Source organism: Planococcus citri, chromosome 4 (genome assembly GCF_950023065.1).
Source record: "Planococcus citri chromosome 4, ihPlaCitr1.1, whole genome shotgun sequence".
NCBI lineage: Eukaryota > Metazoa > Arthropoda > Insecta > Hemiptera > Pseudococcidae > Planococcus > Planococcus citri.
The window spans coordinates 25,324,185-25,339,593 of record NC_088680.1 but is presented as its reverse complement, the minus strand read 5'-3'; the positions used below and the strand labels follow the sequence as shown (position 1 = coordinate 25,339,593).

Genomic DNA, 15,409 nt, shown 5'->3' with positions numbered 1-15,409 from the left:
AGTAGGTGAGTGTAGCAAAAAATCTTGAGGTCATGTTCGTGCTCAGCGGTATCGAATCACATGAAAACGATACCCTACTCATTGATAGTCATTTTTCTCAAAATTCCCATTTTTCACCCCCCTCCCCCCTACGATACATTATTCCAAGTTTTCACCACGGCGCACCAAAGCAAAAATTTCTAATATAGTAAATGATGTTTGGGGGCCAAAAATACATCCAAAAAACGTGTTTTCAAAATTGTACCTCACAATCTTGATTGATTAGTAGGTATACAAAAATGAAAAAAAAAACATTTTGAGGGGCAAATATGAGGGGAGGGGGTTGAAAATTTTGTGGGGATACCTATCAAGGATATATATAAGTTCCAGAAAAATTTTCAAAATCGGTTGAAATGGAGCTGAAAAAAGTGTTATTGAAATTTCAATAAAGGGGGGTTCCCCAAAAAGGGGAGGTGGTGTGGATCTTGTTAGAGTAGGAAGTATATGCCTTAAAGCCACTACCAATATATTCGTCAATAGTAGCATACTCGTATGTCAACCCTTTACCAATCTGGTAACAATAGGCGTGGTCAAGGTGCTAATTTGGCTGGCTAGCCAAATTAGGTACCTAAACTCGTCGCAGTTCTACAACGACAGGAGTCGCGAATTGACAAGTTAAAAGTACCCTAAAATACAGGAGAGCTCAGGCCCTCAGTTAAAGGTTTTTTATAGTGTTTTAAGCTATTAGTTCGTTTAAGTTATTATTTGTGTTAAGCTTTTTATTTGTAATACTCGTGATTACATATGTATTTATTCGTGTAATACAAGTTCGAGTACATAATTGCGTAGTTATTGACTCTGACTTTTCTATGATAAATAATCGTGATAAAATCTCTATTCGCACACCTAGCCGGGGTAAGTATTGTTAATCTAGCAGTGGCTGATTGCATTAAGTGAATAGGGAACACATTAAGCACATAACTCTCTGTGCGAATCCCAATTGTTGTGTACTTAGTGTGGCTAGATAGCATCACACTTTAGTCTGAATACTATCTCGTTACCTCACGACTCAGTATTAAGTCTCAACCTTATTTATCAATCTGAAATTTTTCACGCGGTAGTATCCCGATGGTACCCACTTTCCATGCTAGTATCAACCTGAACGCTCTCGGGGGTCGTTTCACCCCCTCCTATGCGCCGATAGTTTTTTTGTGTTTTTTAGAAAACCCCTCTCATTTGAATGGTTCCAGCTTCACCCCCCCTTGGGGGTAGAACGACAGTTGATATATCATTAGATCGGAAATTTGACGTAGATTCTTGTATAAAACCTGATTTTTCGCTAAAATGCAATACGGGGGAGAAAATTGCAAAAAACTGGTTTTGGGGGGCTTAGATCCACAATAGGGGAGAACGCTCAACAGGGACGAGCGGGGACTCATCAGATTCGTCTTCAGCACATAAAAATGGACCAGTATACCAAAATTCAGCTTTCTACCTCACTTTTCCCAATGACCCTTTTTTTTTGTCTAATGATTATTCAAATTCTTTATTTTTGATGAAAATTTGTTGAGTAACCCTTGAAAGATGTAATATGAAAAATTTAGTTTAATGGGATTATGAAAGAAGTCCCTTGTGTGAGCACGTGTGTCAGAATTTTCCCACGACAACACCGTGGGAAAAACCGGAGCGTCGGGGTAGCGATTTTTGAAAATTTTAATGATGAGAGCTGAACTCAAAATTGGCAGCTAAAATTTTAATGGTGTGGTTCTTGGGCCAAGGGCTACCACTGAGACCACTTTCCATCCAAATCCCCGAGGGACATTTCATAAGGTTCCCTGTTAAAAGAAATGAAATGTTTTAACAAATCCCGATCACAGTATATTATTGATAATAATATGAGGTTTTTATATTCATTAATTTTCAAAAACATCACTTTCAAGAAAACAGTTTCTTCATATTGAAAATCATCCCTAACCTATGCATTAAGATACGTCCTCAGTTATCAGGGTCTCCGACTGCCACCACATCATCTGAAAATAATTCAGAAATTTTTCTATGTCTAGACTTCTTGTCTCGAACTTTGTTTCTTCTACTCCCTTCTTTATTCTTAGACCCTTTGACTGTCTCATCTTCTGCAGGTATTTCCGAAATATTTCGTGTATTACTTTTACTGCGGGTGTCTCGAGTTTTATTTCTCTTACTCTTTTCCAAATGTTTTGAATCTTTGACTGGCACATTTTTTGAAGATGATTCCGAAATTTTCTCTTCTTTAATATGTTTCCTAGGCCTACCTCGACTTTTGGTTTTCATTGTACTTTCTTGCTTACTTTTTGAACCTTCTGCGATTTGTGTGATCTTTTGATTTGGAAACATATCCGAAATATTTCGTCTTTGACGTTTACGACCTTTGGATATTAACCCATTCAAATCTAAAGTGCCTTTGATTTCTACGTCGATGAAAAAAATTTCTTTGATATGTTCCGAAGTTACGGAGCAACAATAAGCAAAATTTTGTAAATTCTCCTGTATTAAAACCGTTGTCGGGAAGTCGTTGGACCACCTGTCGAATTCACATTGTACAACGTCTTCGCATTTCCTCTGATCAGTTGAAGGCTCCTCCAGTGTATTATGGATATAAATTAGCAAACCTTTCTTTTCAACTTCATGGTAAATGAATTTATGCCAAATACTGGGTTGTAAAAGTTGCTCAAATGATGGATTTTCGTCTATCAGTGGTGGTAGACTTAGACTCGTAACTCTAGTATAGAATCTCAACCTGACGTATGATGAAGTTGGATTCAAAATGTACAACTTCATTTGAGCTTTTTTCAAACCGATGTTTATAGCGGACATTAACGGAACGAGGTTTTCCAGCAGAGGAGCCGTGTTGATGATATGATTGGTTGTTTTTTTCCATATTCTGAAAACGAAATGTTCCGGAGGTACTAATGGCTGAGGCTGCATTTTATGTTCCAACAGAGGAGTTTTCTATAATTGATAAACAGAAGATGTAATTAACTATTTTGATCAATTTTTTGATAAATTATTGAATTAATGAAAAGATTCTGAATGTGTACTTCGTCCTGCAGTTCGTAGATTCGCTTTATTTGTTCAAAATTGGTGTTTTTTAATAAAAAACCGTCTGTGCTGATTGCCCCTGGAGTCAGTGATTCACTTCTTCCGTCAAATTTTTCGAATATTATGGGATGTGTCATTTTGTGTTGCGTCCATATGGCAGCATTGGTTGAGGTATCGTAACATACTTCGTAATTTTCGACGATTTTCGGTTTTCGTGTGAAGTATTTTGTTGGATTCTGAATTACAACAAGAACATAGTGAGTCGTTTGACGTATTTAGTTGGATGGTTTTTTAATAGATGGATGGATAAAAATTATTAATATGTTCTGATTACATTACGTACTTCTCGAACTTCTTCCCTATTGAATTCTTCCAACTTTTGTCTGTTTCCGCAATGCTATGGTGAAAATCGTTTTCATTTTTAGGTACTTATGTAGTAATTAAGTATTTCTTATTTTGTAGGATGGATGAAAACTTTGTATACTTACGTAGAATCCAAATGAATAAAGCTGTTGGTTCTCTGATGACCCGCAGTTTATTAACGAGGAATCTTTATCCTGTGATAGTAGAAATATAGGTGATATTTCGCGTTTGCATTTTCTATTTGTATTATTTGAGTCTTTGATTGATCTGCTGAATACGCAGTACGAGAGTTCTGGTGATTTGTGCTCTTGATTGTCCGCAGCTATCTTCAAGTTGTTTATTTCTTCTGTGGTTTCAGCTGGACATGAATATTCTGTTTTGTAAGCTGCTCTTTTTGGAGGAATTTTTCGAGATTTTAAAGTGATTATTTTGATGGTTGGTAGTGAATCGTAGTCTTCTGTGTGGAAAATTTATGAAAAAATCGATCAATTGTGATAACAAACACCACCAAAATTATTTTTTCGTAGTATTTTTTTAAAATTTATTTCAAGTGTTGGAATAACTTTCGATATGTCCTAAGCTTTTCTGAGCACAAAGTGATGATGATTTCTATCGATATCAAAAACGAAACCAATTCAGATAGGAAAATATAGTATAGGTACACTCACCTGAGGATGCAGAATCGAACAAATGTAAAATGGTGACGAAGATTAGGAAAAACCTCAACATGTTTTGAAACGCGTACCTTATTGCTCATATATTGTCGATTTTTCAGTTGCGATAGAATAAATCGATTAAAATCTAAAATTCGAGGACACTATTGTCGTGTAAATTTTTCAAGTTCGGTAGTGGTATAGACATTAGTTCGATATCAAGTCCAAAATAAACACCAGAAGGTGACGCTGTGACGTTGTTTCTCTTTGTCAGATACCTACCAATGTGTGTATTGTGAATTTTTTCCAAGTTTTCAATCGTTTATGGTGTCAATGCGTTGATAACGTTAACATATTGGAGCAATTTTCTATGTGTAATAATATTGCTAATGTTTTATAAAATTTTCGTATTTGAATCCTCGTATTGTTAAATTTGCTGATTTACCTATTTAATGATTAGAAAGAAGAATTTAAACAAGTTTTCATCGCACTTTCTTAAAAATAAAATTATACGTATTTTTCAGTGTTGGAAAGTCAAGGCAAAAAAAAAGGCACTTTTCACTCTGAGGTTTTTGGACGAGGATAGGGACTTTCAATTTGAAGTTGAGTGGATCGTCTTTGATTTTTGAAAATTTATGGAAGATTCTATAAAAAAGGAGGGTTTAAAATTTCCCATTTTAAATCATCGCCAATTTTTTTGTTTCTGGGTCATTCTACGTCAATTCGATCAAGAAGTGGTAAGGGGGGTTGGCGATTTTTTTTGAATTTTTTCCTATAGAAAGGCCTTTTATAGTTATGACCAAGCAAGGGCACAAATCGCAGCCCTCTAGCCCTTTTTTAAAGACTGCTAGGGGGCGTCAAAGTTTTCTGTGAACCTGAAATATCATCCAATTCAGCAGTTGATTACTTGATAACCGCAATACCTACCAATATTGAACTTTTTCCAATAGTTAGGAGTTTTGAGAGGGTTTTTGGTGGTATCATAAAAATCAGTGTTGCCACTTTTTTTCGTTCGAAAAATCAGCTCAATAAGTTTCAAAACTAAGTTTTCATATCGTGAAAAAAATATATTATGGACAACTTTTCATGTTGAACAACATATTGAAATTGGGATGGCATTATTTCGTGAAGTCAATTTAAAAAAATTGAAAGTTTGCGAAAAAATGTGATTTTTTGATTTGAAACATGAAGAAAAGTTTTGACTGGTGAAGTTGACTCATTTGACCCCTATTTTTACGTATCCGTTGAAAAAGTTGAATCCCCCCTTCACTCGATGAAATGAACTGCTCGCAAAAAAATCAAAATTAAAAAAAATCAACTTTCAATTCCAAACATCAAAAAAAGCTTTGTATTCAGTATAGCCGACCCTCTCTCCTTACCACTTCTTGGTCGAATTGAAGTGGAATGGCCCTTCTTTATTCCTATATTTTTTTTTTCAATTTTTGAGTAGGTACGTGGCAAAGGTATGCGGATTAACTGATGAAATTCGACAGTAATGACGTTTGTAAAAAATCAACTCCCTTCTCTTTCTAGACGTTCGTGTGTGGCTGGTACTTAAAAAATCTGAAAAATTGGAACTTATCGAGAAAATCGGGAAAATTCAGAGAGAATCTTTTTTCTGAAAGGCTAAACATTCGATCCTTTTTTTGATTGAGAATTAAGGAATGTTGAGAAGTGGATTATATGGAGGATTTAAAAAAATTAACAGACGAATCATTCCAGGTACAATTTTATTAGTTGAGGAAAAAACAAAAGATGATAGAGATGAACGTTTTTCATAAAATTTTACATTCAAAGTCATCGAATGGAAGATGAGCAATGCTTTTGAGACTATCCAGTTTTTGACGATTTGGAGGCTGCTGTATCAACTTCAGTTTCGCTGTTCATATTTTCTTCCTTATCTTTTGAATCATGAATAATCCTGAGATGAACCAATGAAAATCAATTATTTATTCTTTGGTGTTAGGGGTGCTGTTTAAGTCTATCTTAGGTGATTTTGTTGTTGAATTCTCTTCTTCACCTTCCGAAATATCAATTACCATATCAATCGGAATTGATTTTGAAATATTCCGTTTTTTAAGTTCACCACCTGGAGGTTCGCTGCTTATATTCTCTTCTTTGTTTTCCAAGTCTCCATTTACCATCACATCACTCGATGGAATTGTATTCAATTCCGAAAGATCTTGTCGTTTACGTTTATTTTCTCGTTCTCTGATTATTAATGAATTCAGATTTAAAGTGCTCTCGATCTCAACATCAAAGAAAAAAATTTCCTCAATTAGCTCTTTACTAACCGGGCAACAGTATGCAAATTTTTTCCAATCCTTGGGTATCAAGTCTACAGTTTGAGGATCATCGGACCATTCGTCAAATTCACAAGGTTCGGGGTTATCGCATTTTTTAACAATTGATTGACTACGTGGTGTATTGTGAATATAAATTAATAACCCTTTCTTTTCGGTTTCGTCGTACACGAATTTATGCCAAATGTTATGTTCCAAAAGTTCCCTTGAGGATGTTGGTTTCGATTCTGTCGTTTTTGTTTGATTCGCACTGATAACTCTTGTGTAGAATTTCAACGTGGTGTGTGATATGGGATTCAAAGTGTAGAGTCTCATTTGAGCTCGCTTTAAACCGGCATTGATAGCTTCCATTAGTGGAAACAGAAACTCCATCAGAGCAGCCATGTTTATAAAATGATTGGTTGTTTTCTTCCATATTCTGAAAACGAAATGCTCGGCAGGTACTAGAGGCTTGGGATGCAACTTTTGTTTCGAAAATGGGATTTTCTGGAATTAATCATTGAAAATGTGGAATTAGTTTTATGATGATTTTTTGAAAAAATAGGCTATCGATTATAATGAATTGATGTAAGGTTACTTTATTTTGCGATTCCGATTCGTAAATTTTCTTCATTTTTTCGAAAATAGAGTCTGCCTTTTTTAATGTAAAATCGTCTGTGCTGATTTCTTCTCGAATTGGTTTTTCACTTTGTGCGAATGTTTGGAATATCACCGGATCCGTCATTTTGTGACTCGTCCATGCGGTAGCATAGGTCGAAGCATCGTAACATACTTGGTATATTTCGAAAACCGTTTCTTCTCCTGTGAATTTTTCGTTTGCATCCTAATGTACATAGAAGAGATAATACATATGTCATTCGAGGTGATGAGTTTTAAAATTTATAAATTTCATGGGAGTTTTTCATTATTCTGTTACGTACTTTACGAACTTCTTCTTTATCGAATTCTTCTAAATTTTTTCTGTCTCCGCATCGCTGGAGATGAGAATGATCAGTTACTGTGCTTATATTTGTGACTTGTAAGGCGTGTTTCCTTTAATTAAGGAAGGCACCCAACTGGTGCGAAAAATGTTTGAATTGAACAAAGCTATAGATCGAGAAATCGTGAAAAATATTATGTATATCGCCAGTTGAAATTTCAGCTGTTGAAATGTACATACATATTTTTCGTTGACACGATTTCGAACTATTCTTAGGAGTTCTGGAGTCTCCAGCAGATTTTCGAAAGTTGAAAAATGTTGAAACCTGAAATTCATTATAAATCCTCAATTTCAAACATGCTGAGTCCAGTAGTCCACTGAAGGTAGTTTTAATCCGTTTTGAAGGCTCCAGCCACACTTTAGAAATTCCAGTTTTCCAAAAAACGTCACGAAAACTGTCCAAATCATCTTCAGCATGTATGCTTGCGATTGGTGCTTGTTAGTGGTCCACTTAATAGATTATTCTTGATTTTTTTCAATGTCGCTGAAGGCCCCAGAATGACTTGAAATCATCTGCAGTTGATTCAACATTCAGCACGTTGAAATTAGAGTGCCTTGTAAAGTAAATTTTAGCTTTTAAACTTTATTTGGTAGAATTTTATGGAAATTTCATCTTTTGAAAATCTGCTGGAGGCTCCAGAACAGCTCAAAATGGATTTGGAACCGTTTAAAATCAATTTGGTGGGTCTAAAAATATGGTGTACGGTAAGTTTCATGGATTTTTTTTTTTTTTTGTAGGATAATACATTTTTCTTGCGCCAGTGGGATACCTTCTTTGTTAACCTATGCTTACCTACATAGAATCCAAAAGAATAAAGACGGTGGCTTTTTGACGGTCCACAATTCACAAAATTGTAATCTTCATCTACCGATGGAAGAAATATAGGCTGTACTTCACTTTTGCATTTTGTGTTATTGGAATCTTCGATTGGTCTGCTGAAGACACAATACAAGAGTTCTGGTGCCTCTTGTAGTTCATTGTTTGCTGCCTCTTTCAGGTTGATTACTTCTTTCAAGGTTTCAGCCGGACAGGCATATTCTGTTATTTGAGCTGTCTTTTCCGGAGGATTTTCGGTAATTATTACCTCGACGGTTGGTAAGGAATCGTAATCTTCTGCGTGAAAAATTTATAGAAAATTTAACCACCAAGTGAAATCACAAATATGTATCAATAGTATCAAGTGTAGGTAGAGGTACATATTTATCAGTAAATTGCTCTAGCTGCAAATTGCAATTTGTTCAAATTGTTTCAGAGTTTATGTAAATTTGTAATCGCAATTTATATTTTCTATAGTTTTTGGTAGTCAGCTTGTGCATATTTTATTTGATATCGAATCGATTAAAATCAAAGAATACTCACGTGAGGATGCGTAATTAAACAGGATCAGTGGTAAAGCGACGATTATAAAGAAAAATTTCATTTTACCAAATATTTAAAATAGTAAATCGAATCTTGGACAACTGTTTTCTCGAGACGATAATCGTATTTTACGCAGCAATTATCGAAGCACGCGCGTACAGATTTGTTAATGATCGTCGAAGGCGTACAACTATAAGATAAACCCCAGAAGGTGGCGATGACGTCATCTTGCTTTACAAAGAATGATATTCATTAAAAAATTTTTCGGTGTATGTGTGTCAATGTTGATGACGTTATACAAAATAAACAAATCGAAATAATTTCATTTTAACCGGTACCTACTGTTATGTAGAAATTGAAATTATTCTGGAGGGGGGGAGACGTCTTTTAAATCTCGCGGCCAGAAAATCAGAAAATCCGCAGGTGGATGAAAGAGAGGAACTGAGACAATTTTTCAGACTTCCAGACAAAAAAATAAATGTGCTCCGAAAAATTTTTGATTTTGATCGATCTTTTTCGACTTTGTTTTCATTAGGTATTATTTAAGAAATTCGAATTATTTATGAAATTACTCGGTTCTTTGGTGGCAGAATAAAGACCTCCGGGAAGTCTCTCAAAGTTTTGAGATATCGATATTCAAATTTTTTTCAGCATTGGATGATTAAAGACTCGATCTCTTCAACCCCCTTCAAAAAAATAAAAATCCAAAGATTTTGTCTATTTTAATTTTTTTTTATTCATTGACCAGAAAAGGAAGGAAAATGTCGATTATGGATCCTCAAAGTTGGCGTATTTCCAGAAAAAAATGGTGTTTAAAACCATGGAAAAGCACATCTAGGATGTACCCTCCTGATCTATGTACATGTCAATTTTTAGCCCTTTTTATACCTATCACTTAGGAAAAGTTCCAAAGCTGACACCGGATTGAAAACTGTCAAAAAAGGCGTGTAAATAACACCTACTTACACTTGTTCGTGGCTGAAACTGGAAGGAGGCGATAACAAGTTGAAAAGTAAACCCTAAGAAAGCAAATTTAGGATACCCTTCAAATGTACCTGCAAAATTTCAATCCTCTCAGGTCAACAAAAGTTTTAAAAATGAGAAAAAATCAACTGAGGAGGATTCGAGAATTTACCCAAATTTATTGAAAATAAACAATAATTCTTTTCTAGATGTAGGTATTGTAGGTAAGTGTGAAATTTTTCTAAAAAAAATTATGTCTTCATTTGGCCCTTATCCAGAAAAAAATAAAATAGTAACGATGAAAAAAAATGTGTTAGTTTTACAAATTTATGCTCTTTGGATTGCAGTAAACACCTGTTGAGTGTGTTAGCTTGGTATTTTTCTTTTATTCAGAAAAGAGGATTGAACTAGAAAGAATACTAAAATATCAAATTTTTTGAATTTGCCAAATTGACAGCAATAGCAAAAAATAGGCTTCTGTGTATTCTGAAATATTCCTTCGACCTCCCGACACAACCATAAAAATGGTGTAAGATCTTGATAGCAATGGCTAAGGAAGGAAATCAATCTCCAAAAATTATGTTCGAACATGGGTCATTCCTCTCGATATAGGTCAAGTTGAAGTTGGAGCGAAAAAACCACGATTTTTTTTTACGAAATTTTTCTTTTTCGAGCATCCATAATTAGTATCTCTCCTTCAAGGACACCTCGAGAGGGAAAACGCATCTGAGAAATCTTTCAATTTCAAAAAATGAAAGTCGTTTGAAAATTTGATCAATTTTTGAAAACTTGAAATTTTACACATTTTCAACATTAAAAATTTTTTGTGTACTTTGTAAAACTAAAAAAAAAAAAAAAAAAAAAAAAAATGTTTCAATGCCTCACCCTCCTTGAAGGAAAAGGAGAAGATAGGGAGGGAGAGGAGAAATTTTCTTAAATGTGGCTATAAAAAGTTGATCGATGTAGTTGTGGGAAAACAATTTCGCGGTCCCGGTCGGGGAGAGGGGGGTAGAGAAAAAGTCAATTCTTCAAGATTTAAATAGTAATTATACTGAAAGATAATCGCGGAAAATGTTCGAGGAACCAGTCTCTTCAAAGGAGCTAGGAAAATGAGCAGACAAATCATTCTTGGTGGAATTTTATTATTAATGAAAAACAGGGGTGAGGGAATAAAACATATTCTGAGCTTCGTAAACTCATTTCGATACGTTTGGATAATTGAATTATCTGCAATATTCGTCAGACGAAAGATGGGAAATTTCTACTTGAAGAACAATAAAGCATTCAGAATTATCCAGTTTTTGGTGATTTGGAATCTGTTGTGTCAACTTCAGCTTCGCTAGTCTTGTTTTTTCCCCTTTCGTCTGGATTTTCGCTACTCGTATTATTTTCCTTGTCCTTTGGATCATCGATTACCATGTCGCTCGGAGATGACTCCGAAATATTTCTTTTTTTTCGTTCACCATCTGAAGGTTCGCTTCTTGTATTCTCTTCCTTGTTTTCTGAATCTTCAACTGGTTTGTCCTGATTTGGAATTGGAAACAATTCGGAAATATTCCGTCGTTTACGTTTAGCACGTTTGATTATTAATGAATTTAATTTTAAAGTCCCCTCGATCTCAATATCGAAGAAAAAAAGTTCTTTGATTTGCTGCTTACTAACCGGACAGCAATATGCAAAGTTTGTCCAATCCTTGGGTAACAAATCTATATTTTGAGGATCATCGGACCATTCGTCAAATTCACAAGGTTCAGGGTTTTCGCATTTTTTATCAACTGCACGCTTACGCGATGCATTGTGTACATAAATCAATATTGCTTTCTTTTCAGTTTCGTCGTAAATCAATTTATACCAAGTACTATGTTGTAAAAGTTTCCGAGCTGATGGAGGTTTCGATTCTGTCGCTTGTACCGGATTCACATTGATTACTCTGGTGTAGAATTTCAACGTGGTGTGTGACATGGGATTCGAAGTGTAGAGTCTCATTTGAGCTTCTCTTAAACCGATATCGATGGCTTCCATTATTGGAATTAGATCTTCGAACAGAGGAGCCATGTTTATGATATGATTGGTTGTTTTTTTCCATATTCTGAAAACGAAATGATCCGCAGGTACTAGAGACTGAGGTAGCATTTTGCGTTTAGATGGATCTTTCTGGAATTAGGAATTATTTTGGTAGTCTTTTCTTAGAATACAAGTAGATTATCGATTAATTAAGAGACACGCTGGCGTACTTTATTTTCCGAATCGTAAATTTTCTTTATTTCTTCGAAATGAGTAGATGTTTTTTCTATTGAAAAATCGTCGGTGCTGATTTCCTCCCGAATATGTTCTTCACTTTTTGCATAGAATGTTTGGTATACTACTGGCTTTGTCATTTTGTGTCCTGTCCATATGGTAACTTTGGTCGAGGTATCGTAACATACTTGGTATACTTCGAAGATCGTTTCCTTTCCAGTGAACTTTTCTCTTGGATTCTAAATACAAGAAATGTATGTAATGGCTGATTTGAGATACTGAGTTTTCAAATCGATGAAAATCATCGCAGTTTTTTATAAAATCACGGTACGTACTTCTCGAACTTCCTCTCTATTAAATTCATCTAATTTTGTTTTGTCTCCGCATCTCTGTCGATGAAAATTAAATCCATTATTATGCTTTTGTTTGCAAGACTAATAATTTCATGCGAATTGCTTATAATTATGCTTACATAGAATCCGAAAGAGTGAAGATGATATTGCTTATCCGACGGTCCACAATTCACCAAATTGTGATTTTCATCCAATGATGGAAGAAATATAGGCAGCACTTCGTCTTCACATTTTGTATCTTTGGGGTCTTTGACTGGTCTGCTGAAGACGCAGTACAAGAGCTCTGGTGCCTCTATATTTCTCGCAGCCTCCTTCAGATTACTTATTTGTTTTACGGTTTCAGCCGGGCAGGCATATTCTGTTATTTGGACCGTTTCTTCCGGAGGATTTTCCGAAGTGATTACCTTGACGGTTGGTAAGGAATCGTAATTCTCTACGTGGAAAATTTATGTTTGTTGAGAATTTTACCGCCATGTAATTTAACTAATATCAATATTCAAATTGCTCGAGCTGATAAAGATATCAAAATCGATCAAAAATAAGGAAATACTCACCCGAGGATACATAATCGAATATAACCGGTGTTATGGCGACGATAATTAGGAAAAATCTCATTTCACTGTTTCAAAATGGCGAATCCGAATGAAATTGAATATTCCACGACTAAAATTTGTATTTTACACAGCAATTGAAGTCCTACGCGCGTAGATTTTTTTAATGATTGTCGATGGCGTGCAAATATGTTCGATGTTAAGTATCTCATAAACCACAGAAGGTGACGACGATGTAACGCTTTATATACCTAGCACCTACTTATTCATAAGACGTTTTGTGTGTGTTTAAGTCGATATTGATGACGTTATACAATATAAACGTATACTATGATTTCATTTCAGCCATAACTAAGAAAATGACAAGTGCTATAAAAAAATCCTTTTCGAAACCTTGTAGCCAAAAATCAGAAAATTTGCAGATTTATGCAAGATTTTTGCATGATTTTTGCATAGATGAAAGGGAGGAATTGTGGCAGTTATTCAACTACCCTGTTGAGAAAAAAAATGTGTCTTAAGCAGAATGCAATTTTCAAACGACTAAAGAAATGTAATCCACGTTCAAATATGTAAAATTTTGATCGTCGAAAAAAATTATTGCCTGGAAAAATAAACAATTCTCTCCAAAAAAATAACTCATTTTACAATAAAATTTTTTTTGTAAAAATGAACAAATAAATTTTACGAATGGGAAGTCCTTCATTTTTTAAAAACACTCCTTTTTTAAGTTGAATTCGAAAAAGCTTTGTTTCCAAAAAAAAACTTATTTCTTGCAGAAATTGCTAAAAATTATAAAAAAGTTGTGTTTTTTTGGTCAAAATTTAAATTTTTTTTTAAAAAGTCTTTCTTTTTTCCAGAATTTTAAAATAAATTTTGCTTTTTACAAAACTACCAAAAATCTGTTTTTCACAAACTTTCTCTTTTTTAAAAAATTTTTCTTACATTTTTTTTGTGAATTTTTCAAAAAAAAGTATAGTCCAAATCGCTAAAAATTGATTGACAGTTCTACTGTTTTTTTTTTGTTTTTTTTCCGCTGAAATTGTGAACAAGTTTTGCTTTTTTGGCCAAAACCATCAAAAAGATCTTGCTTTTCATCGAAACTATCACAAAATCTTGTGTTTTTTTTGTCAAAATAACTGTCAAAAAATCTCACTTTTCGTTAAAACTGCCTAAAAGTGTGTTTAAAAACTCTCTGGTTTGATTGTACACAAAAAGCACATGTAGGGTTTCCTACAGATGTCCATTTTAATTTTTAGTAACCTGGAAAGGGTGTTTGTTCATGTCTAATAGTCCTGCTAATTCTGCTAGTCGTGCTTTTGTACCGCTTATTTTAAAAGTTATTTTCAAAATAAAGTTGCATTTTCTTTCGTTACGTACGTATTTTACATTTATCGAGCCAAAACATGTTAACATATCATTTCTGAAGCTGGAAAAATATTTTGAAACGCAATGATGCCAATTTTTTGGTCATTGCGGGTAAATTCCAAAAAATCGAGAAAAGTAGCAATAAACCTGTATTTTGGTTTTTTGAAATTTGGCCATAAGGACCACCAAATTGGCACCACTGCGTTCCAAACTATTTCACCAGTTTCTAAAATGTAATTCTCTACAAGTTTTTGTGTATTTTCGCACATTTTTCGCAATTTGAAAAGAAAAGGAGAAAACTGACATTTAAATACGTACATTTTTGGTCACTTAAAAGTGCATTGAAAGAACGAAAGAAGGAAAGTAAAACTTGGAAGGTTTGAAAAATTGAAAAATTACTGAGAAAGAAGATTCGCAGAATTAGGTACGATGGATTCATCGAATTTGGTTGTGTTTTTTTTCAGAAGAATGAATCTCGAAATTGGATTAAAAGGTGATGGATCAGATCGCGGGAGAGAAATATTGGAAAATTTTAAACGAATTCAGTCATCCGGACCTTCAGTGTCCCTGGAAAGGAAATATAGGTTTCTAAAGAGAAGTCATTTTCGAAAAAATCATGTTTTTTTCTACTCTAGCCTCTACCCAACCTGTTTGGGGGGGGGGATGGCCCATTTAAAAATCCTAGACCACTTTCAGGGTTCTACTGAGCGATTGAAAAGTAAATCACTTATTTTTGGGTACCTCAGTTCGTTTTTTTAAATGTTTTTTCTCAAATATTGCGTATTAATTATGTTAAAACATCGAAATATGTCGTTTCTGAAACTGGGAAAATATTTTTGGAACACGGTGGTGTCAGTTTTTTTGGTCATTATTGCCAATTTCAAAAAACTGAAAAAACTAATCAAGTTTTTGGCTATTTTTCTCGACTTTTTGAAATTGACCATAATGATCAAAAAATTAGCAACACTGTAGGTATATCAAAATATTTCTTCATCTTCAGAAATGATGATTTACTACGTTTTGGCTTTATTAATACAAAATATTTGACAAGAAGATATTTTCAACAAAAAAACGAATTGGCTTAAAAATAAGTAATTTGCAACTTTTCAACTGATCAGTAGATCCCTAAAAATGGTGAATTTTTATTGTATAATAACCTTGGTCGACCCGGAATCTCAAATACTATCCTTTGGAACCGAGCCATTTTTCCAAAAACAGTCTAGA

General features: G+C 34.3%; 2 protein-coding genes across 2 annotated transcripts in view; one reads left to right on the top strand and one right to left on the bottom strand.

Annotated features, from left to right (window-relative positions):
• Positions 1–15,409, top strand: part of LOC135842966 (protein O-mannosyl-transferase TMTC2-like) — a 533,307-nt gene that overhangs the window by 434,701 nt on the left and 83,197 nt on the right. The window lies entirely within an intron of this gene.
• LOC135843371 (uncharacterized) lies at positions 1,975–3,457 on the bottom strand. The gene is made up of 2 exons (XM_065361237.1): positions 3,401–3,457; positions 1,975–3,293 (listed from the first exon to the last, which is right to left on the bottom strand). The coding sequence occupies exon 2, from the start codon at positions 2,941–2,943 to the stop codon at positions 1,975–1,977; it is 969 nt and encodes a 322-aa protein (XP_065217309.1). The 5' UTR covers positions 2,944–3,293; positions 3,401–3,457.

Excerpts from the sequence above, each read along its gene's own strand:
- LOC135843371 (XM_065361237.1), bottom strand. The coding sequence starts at position 2,943 with ATGCAGCCTCAGCCATTAGTACCTCCGGAACATTTCGTTTTCAGAATA.